This window comes from Gallus gallus, chromosome 24 (assembly GCF_016699485.2).
Source record: "Gallus gallus isolate bGalGal1 chromosome 24, bGalGal1.mat.broiler.GRCg7b, whole genome shotgun sequence".
In the NCBI taxonomy this organism is placed as follows: Eukaryota; Metazoa; Chordata; class Aves; order Galliformes; family Phasianidae; genus Gallus; species Gallus gallus.
In genome coordinates, this window is record NC_052555.1 from 373,834 (window position 1) to 391,946 (window position 18,113).

The window sequence follows — 18,113 nt, forward strand, 5'->3', positions numbered from 1 at the left end:
AATGCAGAACAATGCAGTGTGTCGGCCCGCCAGGTGCAGTTGGCCTTAGCAGTATCCATTTCCCTGGGAAAAAGGGGGAAAACAGCCAAAAAACCCAACGCAGCACAAAGCAGGGGCCCAACGTGTGCTGACTGCCCCATATGGCGGCTGTCCCCGGGGGGGGGGTTGTCTGGGGTCGCACTCACATCGCCCCGCAAACCCTCATCCCAGGGCGGTGCTGCAGGGGGGGCACCAGGAGAAGTGCCAGACCCCAAAAGGCAAAGGCTGAGGGCGAATCTGGGAGGGATAAATAATCACGGACTGGGAGAGGATAATGGGGATGAACGTACTTTTTTGAGGGGCGCTGCGGCTGCCCCATGGGGTGCAGTGGGATGCAGCCCCGTCACACACACCGCGGACCCCCGAGCTGCAGGGCAGCCCCGTCCCCTCCCGGCGTTGCATTACTGTGCCGCCGCCCCCCATCAAAGTTTCATGGCCTGCAGAGAGCAGGAGATGAAATATCAAACCCCGCTCAGTGCCACGCGTCTGCTGCGTGTTCAGATCCACCGTTATTGGCACAGAGTGGGGGTCGGGATTGGGTTTATCCAAGAGGGAAAGGGAGAACAACAGGAAGAGGGGTTGGCCACCACTGGGGACATCCTGGCAGTGGGACGGGTGGCAGTGGCTCCGCTCGTGCCGTGAGCGCACCCATCCTCCTGCCTGGCCCCGGGACAGCCAGATTGCAGCGGCGTTGGGTTTCTGCTGTCATTTCATTAATAATTAAAGATTAATCAGGGCCAATCCGGGGAAACCCGAGAGGAGGTCGGGTTGGGGAGCGCAGCGCAGCACGGGGGGCTCCTGGCATGGAGCGCTGGGGGGGGCCCTGGCTGCTCTGCCTGCTGCCGCTGATGGCGGTGGGTGAGTGCCGGGGGTCCCCTCGCGGCCCGGACGGGTGGTGCCGCACCGCCGGAACGCGGCCGGCACAGCGCGCCTCTCGGCAGGTCAGCCGCTGGACGCCGGCTCTGCAGCCTACGAGGAGCGGACGGTGACGGGGATACGGGGCCGGGCGGTGGAGCTGAGCTGCGGGTCGGCAGCCCCGGCCGTGGTGTTCTGGAGCTTCACGGCGGCGGGGAGCGCGGGGCCGCCGCGGGCCGTGGCGGTGGGCTCAGGACCGGAGGCGGCGGTGGCCCCCGGCGCGGGCGCGCTGGGCCGGGTCACGCTGCGCAACGGCACTCTGGAGCTGCGGGAGCTGCGGACGGCCGCTGCTGGGCGCTTCCTCTGCCAGGGGCTCTTCCCGGAGTGGGGGCGGCTCCGCGTGGGATACGCCGCCGTGATGCTGCGCGTGCTGGGTAAGGTGTCCCTCCCGCCAGCGCTCTGCGCGGCTCCCCTCGCCAACGGCCCGCACTGCTGGCCAGCGTAGGGTGCTGCTAAGCCACGAAGAGCCCCACTGGGCAACGAAGTGCCCCACTGGCCAACACAGCTCGGCACTCGCCAATATAGCAACCCATTGGCCACCCCCGCTGCCTTGCCCACCAGCCGCAGAGCAGCTCAGTAGCCACCTCCTGTCTCCCTCCCCCGGCCAACACGGCTCACTGTCCCATACGCATTCACACTAGCCACAGACTGCCGGAGCTGGAAAGGCCACAACTGGACAGGAAAGGAGGGGTGCAGGGCTCTGGGAAGGATCGGGGCAGGGGGCCGGTGGCTCTGGGGACACTCATGGCCGGTACCCTCAGTGCCCGTCTCCAAGCCCTTCGTGCGGCTGACGGCGGCGGCGGCAGCGGAGGGGACGGAGGTGGCCCTGACGTGCACTGTGCGGGAGGGGACGGCACCACTCAGCTTCTCCTGGCAGCACCGGGAGCCCCATGGAGGACTCCTGGCAGCCCCCACGGGGCTGGGAGGCTCTGGGGCAGAGCTGCTCCTGGCACCCGCCAACCGCAGCCACGCTGGCTGGTACGCCTGCACGGCCCGCAATGAGGTCAACAACCGCACCAGCGAACCCGTCTACCTCGACATCGTCTGTGAGTGCCCCAGGGCACGGCTCTGCTTCCCAGGGGGTCCTCAGGGGGGGAGACTGGTCAGCAGGCCAGGGCAGCCCCAAGGGTGAAGATACCACCATGATGCAGGTATGGCCGCCTGGGTGCCTTCATGGCCACCGAGTGCCACACTGACCAGATGTACCAATGGCCATCATCCATCATCACCACAGTGCCTCTATGGCCCCCAAGTACCATGCCACCGAGGTGTATCTGTGGCCATTATTCACCACCATCATGGCACCTCTATGGCTGGCACTGTGCCACCAAGGCCACCATCTCCCGTGGTCCATCCTTGGGCACCATGCACCATAGCTTGTCCACAGCCACTGTCCTGCACCACTTCTAAGGAGGCTTCACGGGTCAGGTTCCCACCTGTGGGAGGATGCCCTGATTTGAGCTGCGTCCCCTCAGCACTGATGTCCCATGGCTAAAGGGCTCTGTGTTCCCGCAGATGGACCCGACGAGCCGGCCATCAGCGTGGAGCCCTTCTCCCCGGAGCAGGGCAGCTTCTCTGCGGGCGAGCGGGAGGATGTGGTGCTGAGCTGCCTGGCGCCCTCCAACCCCCCCAGCCGTTACATCTGGCTGCACAACGGCTCCCAGGTGCACATTGGTCAGACCTTTGTCATGTCGGCCATTGCCCGTGGCCAGGCGGGCACCTACACCTGCCTGGCTGAGAACACCCACCTCCAAACCCGCACCCAGGCCACCATCGTCCTCACCGTATACTGTAAGTACCGTGGCCCTGGCCTGGCATGGTGACAACACAGTGCCCGGTGAGGATGTGGGTGGGAAGGATGGGTTGGGGGGACGGCACAGCGGGGATGTTGGGGTGATGGGACAGGGGGGACCCCGCAGTGACAGCTCCATGCCCCGCACAGATCCGCCAGCTGGGAGCCCCAGCTGCTCCGCTCTGGCCACCGCTGACCTGCGGGATGTGGCCCTGCGGTGCCGCTGGCTGGGGGGATTCCCTCCAGCCCAGCTGCGCTGGGTGGGCCCTAGGGAGGAGGAGGAGGAGGAGGACGAAGAGGGGGCGGCGGGGCCCAGCTTTTCCATGGCCACCAGCATCGTGCCAGGGGCAGCCACGAGGAATGGCAGCTCCTTTGCCTGCGTGGCCACACACCCTGCGCTGCGGGAGGGGGCTGTGTGCAGGACCACCCTGTGTGAGTGTGGATGCATCCCCAAACTCCCGTGTCTCTAAGTTGCTTTCCTCACCCTATTACCCTTCAATCCACGTGCTATGGCTGCACCCCAGAGCACCCCAAAGTGAAGCTGCATTGGCTGCCCCTTGCTCCCCCAGCACTTTTTGGGGACAAAGTCAGACAGGGAGGCTCACCCCACCACCTGTCCCTCCCCAGGGATCCCGGCAGGCAGCCCCACATGCACGGCTGCGGCCACCAAGCATGACGAGTACGTGATGCTGCAGTGCCGCTGGGAGGGGGGCACGCCGCCGGCCACGCTGCGCTGGTGGGACGGCCGGGGCCGGGCGCTGGGTGCCCCCGCACCGTCAGCCACTGTGCTGGTGCTGAGCACCGATACCAGCCTGCGGGGCCGGGACTTCGTCTGCGTGGCCGCGCACCCACTGCGAGCTGCCGGCGCCGAGTGCCGCCTCCGGCTGGGTGAGGGGGAACGTCCCCGTGTGCCGCTTCCACCGCCGTTGTGCCACGGCGGCCGTTGGCACGCCGCCAGCAGCCCCTCTCACCGCGCAGATGTCCCCGAGCTGGAGGTGGAGCGCGGTGAGGTGGCGGTGCTGGAGGGCGGCGAGGCGCGGCTGGCATGCCGGCAGCGCGGCGGCGGCGAGCTGGGTGCCGAGATGGGCTGGTACGACCCGCAGGAGCGCGAGGTGCCGGCGGGCACCACCAAGTACCGGCTGGAGCGCGGCGGGCCGTGGGCCAACCTCACCGTGCGCGATGCCGAGTGGCCGCAGGACGGTGGCACCTACCGCTGCGCCGCCGCCAACAGCGTGGGCACCGCCAGCCTCCCCGTCCGCCTCCGCGTTGATCGTGAGTCCCGGGGGTGGCGGCGCACGTCCCCGCGGTGCGCGGGGGGGGCGAGTCGTCCCACGGAGCGCCGTCTCGCCGCAGGGTACCCGGCGCCTCCCAACGTCACCATCAGCAAGCTGCGGTACACGCGGGCGCGCACCGAGGTGCGGCTGCAGTGGCGGACGGAGGGCGCGGGCAACCTGACCGGCTTCGTGGTGCAGCGGCGGCCGGCCAAGAAGCCCCAGCGCCGCGTGCCCGGCCCCTGGGAAACGGCCGCCGGAGACATCGAGCCGCACTCCCGCGACCGGCGCCTGGGGGGGCTCGACCCCCGCGTGGTCTATGCCTTCCGCGTCCTGGCTGTCAACCACCGCACGGCCGGGCACCCCTCCGAGGTGCAGACGCCAGGTGAAGCGGGCACGGGACAGCATGCCGTGCTCCTACGGCATCCTGGGCGGTGCCGGGCATCGGTAGGGGCTACAGAACGCCCCGGGGCTGACTGCCTGCTGGCAGAGCGGGCGGTGAGCGGAGAAAGGCAGGACTGCGCCCCAGCGCGAGCAGCCATCAGTAGGTTTCAGAGCAAACAAGCGCAGGCTCCCACCTTTCTCCTCCGTTTGTGCCAGGGATGTCCGGTGCTCCCCTCGCTCCCTTCTCCCCCGGTCCCCCCGCACCATCCTGGCTGCTCCTCACCTCCTCACCTCCCCCATCCCACCGGGCTGATGTGCACCACTCTCTTCCAGCTGAGCCACCCTTCGAGGCGCTCCCGGCCGTGACGGGGGCAGCAGTGATGGGGATGCTGGTGGCCACCTCCATGTCTCTGCTGGCTGTGCACTGCATCGCTCGCCACCGGGACCGCCTGCCACGTGAGTGTCGGGGGGCTCAGCAGGGTGGCAGAACCCCAACACTCCCATCTGGTATCCGTCTGTCCGTCCATAGGGCTGCACGAGCTGCTATTCCGCATGTGAGTGCCCCAACCCTCACCACGCACCCAGCCCTCTCCTGCATCTCGTTGCTCACCTGAGAGCCCCGTGCCCCCAGAGCTGGCCCCAATGCCCCACAGCTTGCTGAGGATGCCAACGTGGCCATGAGCACAGAAGACGGAGAAGGACAGGGACAGGAGGAGCCAGGTGGCCCCAGCACAGCAGCCATGGAAGGTAGAGGGCGGGCAGAGCCACCAGCATGGTGGTACAGACTGGTGCCACTGAGGCTCTCCATCCTGTCCCATTGCAGAAGAGCCACGCTCAGCCCCACCAGGTGACCCTGCGGATGATGCACCGGTGGATGTCACCATCACGATGACAGCCATGCCCTGAGCCTGGCACACCCCTGGGACACCCCTCCTCACTGCTGCTGTTCCTGGGGGATGGGAGCTGGGATGTGGCAACAGCACCCCTGGGACAGCCCCATCCTCCTGCACTCTGCTGTACCCCACTGCTTCCTTTGCCTCAATAAAAGCTGCAAGAGAGCACAGGGCCCCTGCAGACATGGTGGGGATCTTCCACAAAGCCTCAGTCTGGGTGGGGAGGGAACAGGGGAGCTGCAAACCCCGGGCTGGGGACCCCGGGAGGTGAGGGTGAAGCTGTGCAATTCTCAGCCTTTACCCTCTGTGTGGAAAGGGGCTTCACCCACAGGAAATCTCCCCACACCCCTCCTCCTGGCACCCGACTGTCATCAACCCGTGGCTGCTGGACATGGGCTGGGCTGCAGGTGGAACCCCACGGAGGAAATCCTTTGGGCTGCTTTATTGTGCTCCAACATGGACTGCCAGCACCCCGACAGCAACCCAGGGCCTGGCTCTGCTGCTCTGCGGTGCGGGGGGGGATGCATCACTGCTCCCAGGGAGCAGGAGGAGCTGGGATGGTTGGGGAAGGGGAGATCTCTGCCTGGAGAGCATGGAGGAGGCGGCCCCCAACGTTGTGTTTATGTAAGAAAGGAGAGGTCCTGGCACTGCCTGCATGTCGTGAGCGATCTGCCCAACCGCAGCACAGTGCTGCACCGGCACCAATCACCACTCGGCCATCCCATCGAGCAGCAGCATTCACTTTAATATTTATCAAACCACCAAAAACAACAACAACAACAAAAAACCAACACGCAGCAACTACATCATTCCAACACATGTGCAATTTCCAAAGAAATATTACATCTTCTTCAGAAAATAGAGTGTATTTACCCACATGCCAACAAGCACGCATCTGGAGCTCAGCGCGGGGCAGAACGCAGCAGTGATGCGCTCAGAGGTACACGGAGGAACACAGAGAGGTTTGTCCATTTGTTTTTTCTCTAAAAGCCCAAAGATGGGGAGAAAGGGGCTGACGCACACAGGGTTGTTAAACTCGGTGCTTGGGGAAAGCAGGGAGCTGCAAGGCGCCTGGAGCCCAGCAGAGCTCGCTGCTGGTTCTGGGAAGGGAAGGAGCGCTGCCAAAGCCACGGGGAAGGATGGGGTTTGGGTGGACAAAGCAGAGCAGGGGGAGGAGCGGGGCTGTGCACGCAGCCTGAAGGTGGAGGGCTCCCATGGAGCGGAGTGGGACCAGCGGGAGGTTCGGAGTTGGGCACACGGAGGTGGAAGAATGCACCGAACCCATACAGCGAAGGCAGAGCTCAGACACATTTTAAAATAAAATACAACAAATGGAAGACAAACACTTAAAACAGTGTCACTCACTATAAATAAAGCAGTCTGCAGAGAGGCGCGGCTAACGGGGCAGACCGCAGCCTCCCACATCCATCGCTGTGCGCCTGGCTCAGCCCGCGGCCCCGCTCCATGGCTCCAGAGCTGCTCCATCCGCCCGAGCTCACACCGGCATCCTGCAGTGGCATCAAGAAAGCAGAGCAGCAAATCCGGGAAGGGGAAGCACCCTCATGTGGTGCACGTCCGGGTAGCTTTGCCTCCCTCTGGCACGCGCTCAGTCTTGCAAACATGAGAACTAAAGCATGCAGAGGGGAGAAACCGCGGTACACAGCGCAGCATCACTGCCAGGCTCTGGGTACAAAGCATCAACCAGAATCCTACCTGCGTGGTAGCCCAGTCTGAGCCAACACGTTCTCGTTAAGGGCTCTATTTATAAAGCACAGAACACATTATATGTACCTCCATGCCGTACACAGAGCAGACATTCAGCGGGGAGCAGACCCTTGGGTGGGCATGGCTCTCAGAGCTGCACCTGCAGCGCTCCGCTCCCCCCTCAGCCCCTCCCCACTGAAGCCGGGCTGCACGCGTTTACTCTGATTAAATTTGGAAGGAAAAGAAAAAAGCCACCAAAAAACCAACGCTGCAGTGAAGGCTGCGGCGCCTCCTCCCCCTGCACGGCACTGCAGCCAAGCAGCGCTTATCCCCTTCTGTCCACTCCCAGCGGAGCGGCCCAACCCAACGCTGCCTGCTGGGCGGGCGCTGCAGCACCGCGCACCCCAAGCACCCAAAGCAGCACTGAAGCCTCTCCTCAGCAGCGCCCCTCTGCCGGCACCGCTCCATGGAACACACACTGCACGTCTCCCATTGTTGTTCTTTATATTATTACGAATCTTTGTTTGTTTATATACACAGAACCAGGCTTAGTTTCACGGTGCGTGGGAAAAGAAGGAATCTCAAGGCATAAATAATATAAAAAGGCAACCATTTAAAAACAAGATACATTCATATGACACTACTACAAAAAATAAATAGTGACTCTCTCTGTTATAATTAAGGCCCCTCCATCAGTCCCTCCAGCGCTCCCCTCAGCTCTCCTGCACTGGGAGCTGCCCGGAACCACGCAGCGTTGCAGTCCAGCCTGCTTTGTCCCTGCAGTCCTTGGGCACAGGCTGCAGAACCAGCGGGCTCCAGCTCAGAACGTGGTTTGGTGTTTCCGAGAGCGCACAGCCGTCACCTGCAAAGCAAGAGCAACGTGCCTTCAGCTCAGCGCACTCACGAGCACGGAGGAAATTTGTGTTACTGGACCTTGGCAAAGCATTCTCAGTGGGTTTACTCCCATAAAGCCCTGGGGAAGCGTTGGGCAACAGCACGGCGCCTTGGCTGCACCCGAGCACATTGATGCTGCTATCCAACAGGTCAGGATGACACGGCCCAACCCCACCAGCATTCCTGCGCTGCCCTCACCTCCAACATGGCTTTAGGCCACCCCAGATGCCCGCTCAATAGGGCAGCCATTGGGCAGCATCTCAGCCCCTATGTCTGCCTTGGGAGCCCTTGGCTTTGCTGTGGTTACAGGCAGCCACGAGCCAGCAGCAGTCAGCCGCAGCCTCACTACCTGCAGCATGCCTGCAGGGTGAGCTCATTTAGAGGCATCAGACAAGAAGAGCACGCTCAGCTTCACCACCACTTTTCTGCAGGAGGTGGCGCAAAGGCCAGCTCTTTGGAGAGCTGAATTACCAGTCTCTCTGCAATCAATTAAGTGCCACTTCTACAGAGCATCCCAGCACCGGGTAACGCCCCGTCCCCATCCCTCACCATCCGTGTACTCCAGGCAGAGCGGCCCGGCGCTGCCCCTGCAGCAGGGCTGTGGGCTGGGGGGCTGCTCGGCCATCTCCGTGCTGTCCTCCTCCATCCGCCCACCGTGCTCGGGGACGCCGGAGGCCAAACACATGGCCACCATGATGTGGCTCAGGGGTTTCATCTCCAGGCTGTCCTGCTGGTAAGGTGCGACGATGGGCAGGACGGGCAGCGCGCTGCTGCTGAAAGTGCCGTTGGTTTTGGTGAAACACCTGAGAACGTAAACCACAATCACAGTGTTAAGGCAGGAAAAGACCTCTCAGATCACAGAGTCCAACCCACCCCAGCTGTGCCCACGTCCCTCAGTTCCACGTCTCCACGGCTCCGGGACACCCCCAGGGATGGTGACCCCCCCCTCCCCGTGCAGCCGTGCAGTGCAGCACTGCTCCTTGGAGAAGAAATCGTTCCTCATATCCAACCTGAGTGGGATACCCGGAGTTGCTGTGAGCTCTGACCATCCGCACGTTTTCCCTTTCTACCACTCGACTTTGCATGAGAAACTGCGACTTTTAAGTACTTCACCATGTGTTATTTACTGTGGAGATCTTGCCAAGTGAGTTCTGAATGTATTTTTGGATCGATCCTAACATTAAGAGAAGGATGAAGCATTTCTTCTCCCAACAGACAGCTGGAAACACTGCAAACATTTGCTCAGTTGCTTCCCCTGTCCGCTGTGACCCGACCATTGACTTGCAGGTCTCCACCAGGGCAGCCCCACACGGCGGCCTTTCACCACCAACAGAAAGAGCTCAGGTTTGAAACCCAGGCAGCAAACTGAAGTGCCTCGGAAAACAAATGCCGAAGTGTTATCGGAGTGGATGCAAACTACAAAAATATATTCAACACTATAAAGGCAAAATCCCGCGCGGTGCAGCTCAGATCGTGACCCTGTGAGACACACACAAGGCTGTGAAATCGGAGTTAGACTGCGAAATGAATTGTTAGAGCCAAGGTATTTAACCTTCAACAAAGAGCAGCTCGAGACCTTAGCAGACACGCATGCCATTGCAGCAGGCAGGGAAAATGCCTGCAGTGTTTGCAGCCCCACTAACAATGTAGACTCAGCGAACATTTATATAAGCAAATCCTATGTACGACAGCCCAAAATCACACTCCACTGTGGTTTTATACAAAACCATAATTACCACAAAAGTAAAAGGTTCACTTGTATAGCTGCCATAGACCAGGAAGCCGCCCCCCAATGCGCTCCCTGGATGGATACGCAGGTAGAGCGAAAGCAAGGGCTCCAGAATGCAAGGAAACGCCATCAGCGCGTCCTTCACACCTGTCCTGCAGGGCTCCTCTCACCCATCTGTCTGACCCCAGCGCTGAGCTATGGATGGAGCACAGCTCTGTGTTACGTGAGAGCCCAGCACGACTCCCAGGCACTCGAGGGAAGGCTGAACAGGCTTCCAACTCCACGCACAGATGAGACGCCCATATGCCAACTGGACACAGCTCAGAGCATTTCTTTGCTGCCAAACCCACATAGAACTGTCGCCTGCCCCGCTCCCTTGATGAGCCCCATCCACCTCACCGCACATCGCTGTTTATTGCCACTTACTGCACTGCCCAAGTGCTGGCGCTCAGAGCTGGCACCCACACAGCCCACGTGGGCTCCGAGCCCTCACCGTGTGCGACACTGCAGGTTTACTCCTATGGCTGCTGGGAGGATTCCTTTCCAGACTGCTTTTTCCCCTCAGATAATCTGAAGCGACAATGCCCACCTCCAGCCAACAGAGCCACGAAGGCTGCAAAGGCCCCTCCGGCCCCCGACCCATCCTGCTGTGCTCACTGACCCCACAGCGCCATCGGGGCCACGTGGGGCAGAGATGGAGCACCTTCATGGCACTCACAGCTCCCCGCTCCGTCCTTCCGCCCTGAGCCGCCTCCAGATCATTATTCCAAGTACCAAAATACCACAAAAGCCACTGAAGAATCCACATGAAACACATCTGGGCTTCAAACAAATCCATTTATTAGTTTGCATTTCTTTCCGCAGAGGTTTTGACTACACTCACTCATTATTTAAAAAATTCTTAGAGAAACCCATTTAAGATGTTTGGGTTTGCATGTTTATGGGACTTTCTTTTTAAAGACACAGAGGTCAGAGCAGCGCTTTGTATTACTCCACTGGCTTGAATGGAGTTTCAAGACAGCAGTTCAGCTTTTTTAGCTTAAAAACCACATTGTGACGGAAAGTGGCCATGGGCGTACCCAGAGTGAGCAGCAATGGAAAATGTGCTGCAGAAAACAGACCCTGCATCGATTCTCAGTGCTGCAGTCCTAACAGCCATCCATCATGCACAGCCCTCCAACCCGAAGGGCCGCTCGCTCGGGATGTGTGTGCAGATCTCTGATGGGAACACAGCGTGTGCCAAAGGGAGCCGGCAGAGAGCAGAGCTCCAAATCCTCGTAACCATCAGAGAACGTCAGTGCAAAAGCACCAGTGAACCACAACAAAAAGAAACCTGCTTTGAACCCCAATGCAATCAGCACAAATCGCGCTCATCTCCCTGGCTTTGTCCACCACAGCAAAGTGGGCGCCCACAGCCCGGCGGCCCCCACAAGCAATACACAAAGACTGGGGCATTCCACCGCTGTAACAGTGAAACCCCTCCATGGTCAGAGCTGGAAGTGGCTGTGCTCACCAGCTCTAAGGTGCACTTGGTCTTAAAAAAGTCACTGCATGCCCACACCTCCAACAGCACCAAGGCAAAGCTGGGCCCACCCTGCTGCCCCCCATGTGCCCCTCTGTGTGCTACATCCCTCCGGGGCTGCAGCTGGAGGGGACAGTTTGTGTCCAGCTGTCATTCAGAGCAGGGCTGAGAACTCAAAGTTCAGCCATTGCTGATGACCCATTGGGAGGAACATCACAGCCGTGTGGGACGGAACTCATTCTCTCTTTTTTCTTAAGAAGAAAGAGCAATTAAGAATGTAAATATGCTCAAAACTGGGAAACAGGCTATTAATTACAGCCTAACACGCAAAACGTGTTCCAAATGACAGCCAGTTGTGCACATCCCAGTGGCTGCTGTTACTGCCTTGCAAGCAGTCGCTTTGCAGTGAGGCGGCCGCTCCGTCCCCATTGCTGGCACTGCTCTGCTCAGTGCAGCCCATCCCCCTGAGACCACCACAGCCCACCCCTCTGTGCCCACTGCATCCCTCAGCACCGCAGCCCTGGGGTGACCCCCAATCCCTGCATGTCTGTTACGGAAGGATGAAGCATTTCAGTGCCATTTTGAGCTCTGCTTTTGGAGGTAAAACCACAAAGATGAAGCATGCGAGCTTTCAGCCTTTGGGAATGGCTGAACCCCAGCTCAGCTCCTTCAGACACACACCAGAGGGTAACTGCCAGCTTCAATAAGAGACAGAATCCAAAGTATGATTGAAAAGACCCCAAATTTACCACTCAACCTGTCCAGAACGTCCAACTTTCAGCCCTTAAATAAGCAGGGACCCGCTCAGAAGCCTGGAAGGCAGCACACCCTCCATAACCCCTCCCAGCAGGATGCCCAATGAGCACCCAGCTCCCCACCATGGCACACAGCAGATCCCCCTCCCCATACCTCCACCCACCCCTGCGCTCACCTGTTGTTGTTGCGGCAGTTCCTGCAGCTGATGCACTCAGGGGGTTCCGCCTGTGGCAGCGCTGCATGCAGCCCCCCGCCCTGCAAGGACACAGCGATCAGCACGGCTGGGAGCAGCACCTCAGCGCCCCCAGCCCCGCACCCCCAGCCCCGCACCCCCAGCCCTGCCCTGCCCAGCCCTGGGCCCGCATCCCAGCGCGGTAACACTGCGCCATTATACGGAGCCAAGGCGAGGGGCTCTGCCAGCGCGTGTCGGAGAGCAAAGTAAGCAACTGCAGCTTAGACAAGTATGCTGTAATTTCCCTGGTCTGTTTTCAGCTCAGTGCGCTCAGGTTTAATTTAATAAACACACTGTAAATATGTTTATTTTTAACGCCGATGACAGACATGAAAGCAAATCGCTGTTCGTTAGCGAGCTGCGCCGCTCAGGAGACAGCCCTAAATCTGCAGGGCTGATGTCAGGGCACAAACCCATCCCACCTTCCTGCAATTACCCCGATTAGATCACTGCACTCCGCTGCGCTGAGTCCTGAAACGCACGGTATTTGTACAGATGGGGTAATTCCTCCGCCAGCAATGACTCCGGGTGAGAGGGATTTGGTGCTGTTGGTTTTGGCTGCGGGGCCCATTACGAGCGAGCAGAATGCCCAGATTAACACATACCTCATTGTGAGGGGCAGCGCGAGAGCACTGAGCGGGGATGGCACAGCCCAGCCGGTCCTTGGGGCCGGGCAGGGTGGGAGACCCCAACCAGACCCCAAACAGAGCCGACCAGACCCTGACCAGAGCCTGAGAGCTCACGCTGGTGGTGAGGGTGGGTTCTGCTCAGGGAGGCTGCTCAGTCAGATAGGGATCGCTGAGGAAATGCCTAATTAGTGTTGATTGCCATCCTGCCAGTCTCTCTCTTCCTCATTCAGCCCAATCAATGGAACAATAAAGAGAGTCCTAATGAGAATGAGAACATCCTGTTCCTCTGCTCCACTGCTCTGGGTGGGAAGGGGTTGCCTTACCACGACACAGAGGAGAAAAACAGCACTAACCCAACACTCAACTGCCCCACTGAGGTGCACACCGGGGTTTGCTGCCCACGTCTCAACACAGAGACACTGATCAGAGAGCACCGTGCACGAGGTGCTGCCCCAAGGAGCAGATGAGCAGCACAGAACAGTGATGTTCCCAGTGCTGCCATGCTTCCTACGGGCTGGCTTTCAAGTGCCACAAAAGCACCCCTTCCCCAGGGCTTGGGCAGGCTCAGGCTTTCAGGAATTCACCTTCTGGTAGGGCGGGCAGGGAAGGGAAATGGGGGTCCAGCAAATGGCCAACCAATGGCCAACCAGGTGAGGACCAACGTCTCTGCCCTCGAAGCTGCAGTGCTCTAAGTGGCAACTACTGTGCAAGTGCTAATTTGTTGTTCAATAAAACGAAGCGCTTGTGTTCAATTACCAACACAAACAATAGCCCCCTTTCTGCCTCCCAAACCAGCATGCTGTTTCTCAGACTTTTGAACTTTTTCTTTCAGTTTTCCTGGGCAATGTTCACAGTTTTGTGTAAGTTTAGTAAGTTTGAATGCAAGCCATCTGTTTCCATAGACAATAATGAAATCATTATTCTCTCTTGGAAACGGGACACATTTCAGCAGATGAAGTACTTTTCCACAACACACAAAGGCTGGGTCGTGGATTTAAATTAGGTTTTAATTTCATTTTCAATTAAAAAGGAAAAAAAAAAGGGGGCAGCCTGTCTCAAAAGTCACAGTGAGGGACTGCAATAAAGGCACTCGTTGCGTCACTGCGTTTCTGATGTATGGGCTATTTTATGGAAGCTCCTGCTACATTTGTGCCGTGCTATAATGAATAGCACTGCTTCAAGTCACAGATCTGAAACAGGTGGGGGAAAGCGGGCGATCCATAAAGCTGCAGAATAAGCAGCTGTAATTAAATCTATTTAACTCGAAGATTGAGAAATACCATATGGAGACGCTGAGCGTCCCGGCGCGGCACAAACGTATTCTCGGAGCTGTTTGTTGGGAGGGCAGGGGCAGATTTCCCAGTGTAAGCGGAATTCTCGCTGTCATCTGATATTCTCAGATGAGAACCACGATGTTTGTATCAGAAACATCAGCCCTGTTGCCTCCCCTGGGAGCAGCCGCTCGGCTGTTACCAATGGATGGGTCCCTCCCCCCCCCAGCACTACCGCCCATCGCAGCCCCCAGGCTTACGTTGACCATGCGGTGGGCACGCTCACAGTCCAGGTGTGCGCCGGGCAGGGAGCTGCTGTGCAGCCCAACCCCTCCGTTGGTGGCCCCATCGAGCCCCCCGGCCGCTTTGTGGTGGTGCGGGCAGCCGCTGCCAGTGCTGCTGCTGATGAAGCTGCCGTGGACGCTGCCGTTGACGCGGCTCGTGCCGGGCAGGGTGGTGTATTTGATCATCTGCCCGTTGATCTCTGCCCCTTGGTACAAATAGCCGGGAGGGTCATACTCTGCAAGAGAGCCAGGCGTGAGGCCCACGGTTCTGCTCACGTACTGCCAAAGGGTATCTGAGGAACCATGAGATTCATTTTCCCTTTCTGCTTCTGTACATTAACTGGGCAGCCCAGTGCTCAGTGCGGGGCTGTAGGAGTGGAACACGGCCATCCCTGCAGGACACACCAGGAGCGCCGTGCCGGAGGGCTCTGCTGCCATCAGTCACACACAGAGCTCCCGAGCGCAGCCTGCTGGGACCAACAGACCCACTGCTACCCAGAGCTGCCCCGCAGCGCCCCTGGGCTGCAGCTGAAGGCACCACCTTCCCTTGCAAGGATTTTGTGTGATTTCTTGTCAGAAGAGTGAGGACATTTAAAAATAGCCACAGGCAATGGAAAGAGCAGGGATGATTTCTGCGTTAGGAAAGGCCACTAAAGGACTTCCATTAGCACAGAACCTCTGATCGGGCAATGAACGCTGAGCCCCAACGTGTCAGCACCGTGCTCAGTGCAAAGCGCCAGGTCCTGTCCATTAACACCTCTCTGAACACCAGGAACTGAGCTCTGCTTCAACGTGAGCTGAGCAGGAATTGGGGATCTGCCCTCCCAGCGCCGGGCTGAACGCCACGACAACAGGAAACCCCAAAGCAACTCACTGTGCATGGCGTTCTGCTGGCGGTTCTTCCACAGACACATGGCGATGAAAACGATCAGGATGAGGACCATCACGCCCAGGACGCAGCCCACGATCAGGTACAGCATGTCGCTGCTGCGCACCGGGCCGGACGAGGGGCCCCCGCTGCCCCCTGCCCGCTCGGGGGGGCTGGGAGGGGTGCTGAGCTCCTTCGCAGGGTATTCAGATGCTCCTGGCATGCGCTTCACTGCACGACATGGGACACAGGGAAGGGCACATTCACCAAAGGAGTTTTCTGAATGCGTTTTTTTCGTTGTGAAATGAAAACAATGACTGCTGGAGTTACAGTCCTAACGCCTCAGTGAGAAACCTTCCAAGTATTAAAAACTATAAGGAGAAGGCCAACTGCTATTGGGTAATAACTATTTGCCTTGGAAGACGGCTGTTATCCAGCTCGCTCACCCTCCCACTGAGGTCACTGAGAGCCATAACATGCAGCTCAAGGAGTGCTGCAATAACCCCAACCAGAGAGCACCCATCTTTCCACTCCTGAGCTCAGGAGAAACCACAACACACATTTCCATTCCCCCGCTGCGGTCAGACGGCCGACTTGGATGTGACGTGAGCCCTGCAGAGCCCATGCTCACACCATGCTGAGACACAAAGAGCCGAACAGGAATCACAGCAAACACACGGACAGACAACCCAGAAACCACAGCACGCTGATTCCCTGAGTGCCACGGCTCGGATTCTCCCCACCTGACCCGGACGCCTTCAGGAGCTGCCTGGGTCATGCAGCAGAGGCAGCAGCTCTGTGCAGGATGAGCAGCATCACCCCACAAAGCCCACAGCCCGGGAGAGCGGCGCCGCACGGCGGGTCGCTGAGCCCAGGTGTGAGCAGGGCTGCATTCCCTGCGGGCGCAGAGCTGCCCCCCGCGCTGCTCCCAAAGGCATTGCTGTGCTGGCCAGGCAGGGGTGGGAGCCGTCCTTGGGAGCGCAGCCCAGCAGCTTCACTAACAACAATCCCCGCTGCGAAGACAAAACAACCCTCGGAACATTCCAGAAAATCACAGCCTTCATTGCAGGCAACTTTTGCACTGCAACCCCCCCACGGCCCCGGGGCAGCAGAGGCACCGCTCACCCTTCGTCTCGCAGATCATCACGTTGCTGTACTCGCTTTCACCACCTTCGTTATAGCACTGCATTTTTATGTCGTATGAGGTTTCTGGCTGCAGGTGATTTATCAGGTGCCACTGCTTTGTGCCTGTGGAAAAACACATCAACTGCATTTCATTCCCCGGGATGACTCAGAGCTGGGTGTGGGCACAGCGGTGGGACGCGGCGATGGCTGTGCCCAACCTGCAGCACCCCGGGGCTCCACGAGCTGGCACAGTGGGGATGGCAGGGGATGGGATGGGGATGGGACTCTGTGCTCTGAGAGCTCCTTCCTGGCCTCAGTGACTCTGTGATCCTATCTGGGGACTTGGCCAGTGGTGGGGATGGGGCAAGGGTTGGACTTGACCTCCCAAGTCCTTCCCAGCCATAAGGGTTCCATGGCCGTGCTGCTGCAGGGCTGTACGAACACACGGCGGTGGCTCTCCTGCTGGAGGAGGAGGTTTTGTTACAGACCCGCAGACCTGTCTGAAAGCTTAAGGCTCACTGCGACCCAAAAGCCCTCCTGTCAAAGCCTTTAGATGAATAAGGTTTGGTTGGATCTCCGTTTGTTTCGGTTTTCCTGTCTGTTTGTCCCTGAGCTCAGGACCCGAAGCCCAACTCTTCGGCACCTTCACAGCAGCACTGCTGCACATCTTCAGCACGGAGCTGCTCCGCTCCACCCTGCAGCGCTCCGCAGCACCTTACAAACTATTTCTCATAGAACAAAACTCCCTCACGCCATCCCCAGCGCCGTGCCGGCACTCACAGCACGCGGGGCGCAGGGAAGGGCTCAGCAGATGGAGCAGGTGAGCTGCAAAGCGGGAGGACCTTCCCCTGCAGCACCAGGCACAGGAAGGGCACCGCCGGGCTCCTCAAAGCACAGGCAAACCCACGGTGCAGCAGGAAGCAGCACCGGGCGCTGCTGCCTGCCCTGCAGAGCCGCATTCCAGCAGTGCTAATGGGACGCCCTGTCAGCCCTGGCTGCCCGCCAGCCTTTCACTGGGACACCTCCTGCAGCACGGAGCGCTTCCACATAAATCACCCCCGCTTTTACTTTCGTGGGCCTGTGACAAATTTTAATAAACAGCGACTGCTTTTTTTTTTTTTTTTTTTTTTTCCCCTTCTTTTCCCCTCAGGGAGTTTAATTAACTGTTTGAGCGCTCCTAATCCCTCTTGGAAAATACCACCTTGAACTGTTTCCACTGTTTCTAAGGAGCTGTCACAGCACCTCCTGATTTACGCATTGCCAGCAGGAGGACGGGGTGCAGGCAGGTCCGGTGCTGCCCTGCAGGGCTGCAGCCCTTCTCCCACAGCCTCCCCCCCCACATTCCTATTGCTAATCACTGCACCAGGTTTTAGGTTTCCCCTCCAAACCATTAGTGGGACTGGGATCAGCACAGGCACTTTAACTGTCCTCTTCGTGCACCATTAGCAGGGAAAACATTTAAACAACTGACATCAGACTGCATTTACATCCTAATTTCAGTCTCCGGGACCCTCAAAGGGAGACACGCGGGACGGGGCCGCTCTCCCTTCACTTAAAGCTGCTGGAAGGCAGCGAGCAGCCATTGCAGATGGGGCTTTCTGTGAAGTGAGATGTGCTTTGCCTGCAGCGCTGCTGGGATGGGAGCAGAGCTCTGGGAGCCTCCAACAAGACCGAACAGGGAGCGGAGGAACGCCGGCGCTGCTCAGCACCGCTCCGTGCTGCCCGCGGCACTGCGCCCGTCGGAGCGGGGAGGGATGCGGAGGAACAGAGGGGGAGCAGCGCGGGGGCAGAGATGTGTGGCACAA

General features: G+C 59.2%; 2 protein-coding genes across 3 annotated transcripts in view; one reads left to right on the forward strand and one right to left on the reverse strand.

Annotated features, from left to right (window-relative positions):
* Positions 1-800: 800 nt before the first annotated feature.
* On the forward strand, positions 801-5,460 carry LOC101748751 (hemicentin-2-like). Of its 2 annotated transcripts, XM_040652082.2 has the most exons (11): positions 801-897; positions 981-1,328; positions 1,716-2,000; positions 2,470-2,745; positions 2,897-3,178; positions 3,374-4,018; positions 4,100-4,402; positions 4,735-4,857; positions 4,931-4,955; positions 5,033-5,148; positions 5,225-5,460. In XM_040652082.2, the coding sequence occupies exons 1-11, from the start codon at positions 843-845 to the stop codon at positions 5,305-5,307; spliced, it is 2,541 nt and encodes an 846-aa protein (XP_040508016.1). In that variant the 5' UTR covers positions 801-842; the 3' UTR covers positions 5,308-5,460. The 2 variants fall into 2 exon arrangements, with proteins under 2 accessions (XP_040508016.1, XP_040508015.1); XM_040652081.2 differs by having other exon boundaries at positions 5,033-5,460.
* Positions 5,461-6,018: 558 nt separating this feature from the next.
* CDON (cell adhesion associated, oncogene regulated) overlaps positions 6,019-18,113 on the reverse strand; it is a 40,547-nt gene continuing 28,452 nt past the window's right edge. The window contains 6 exon segments of the mRNA XM_046903791.1: positions 6,019-7,860; positions 8,442-8,695; positions 12,075-12,154; positions 14,292-14,551; positions 15,190-15,414; positions 16,309-16,431. Coding sequence (XP_046759747.1) covers positions 7,712-7,860; positions 8,442-8,695; positions 12,075-12,154; positions 14,292-14,551; positions 15,190-15,414; positions 16,309-16,431 — 1,091 coding nt within the window. The 3' untranslated portion in view covers positions 6,019-7,711.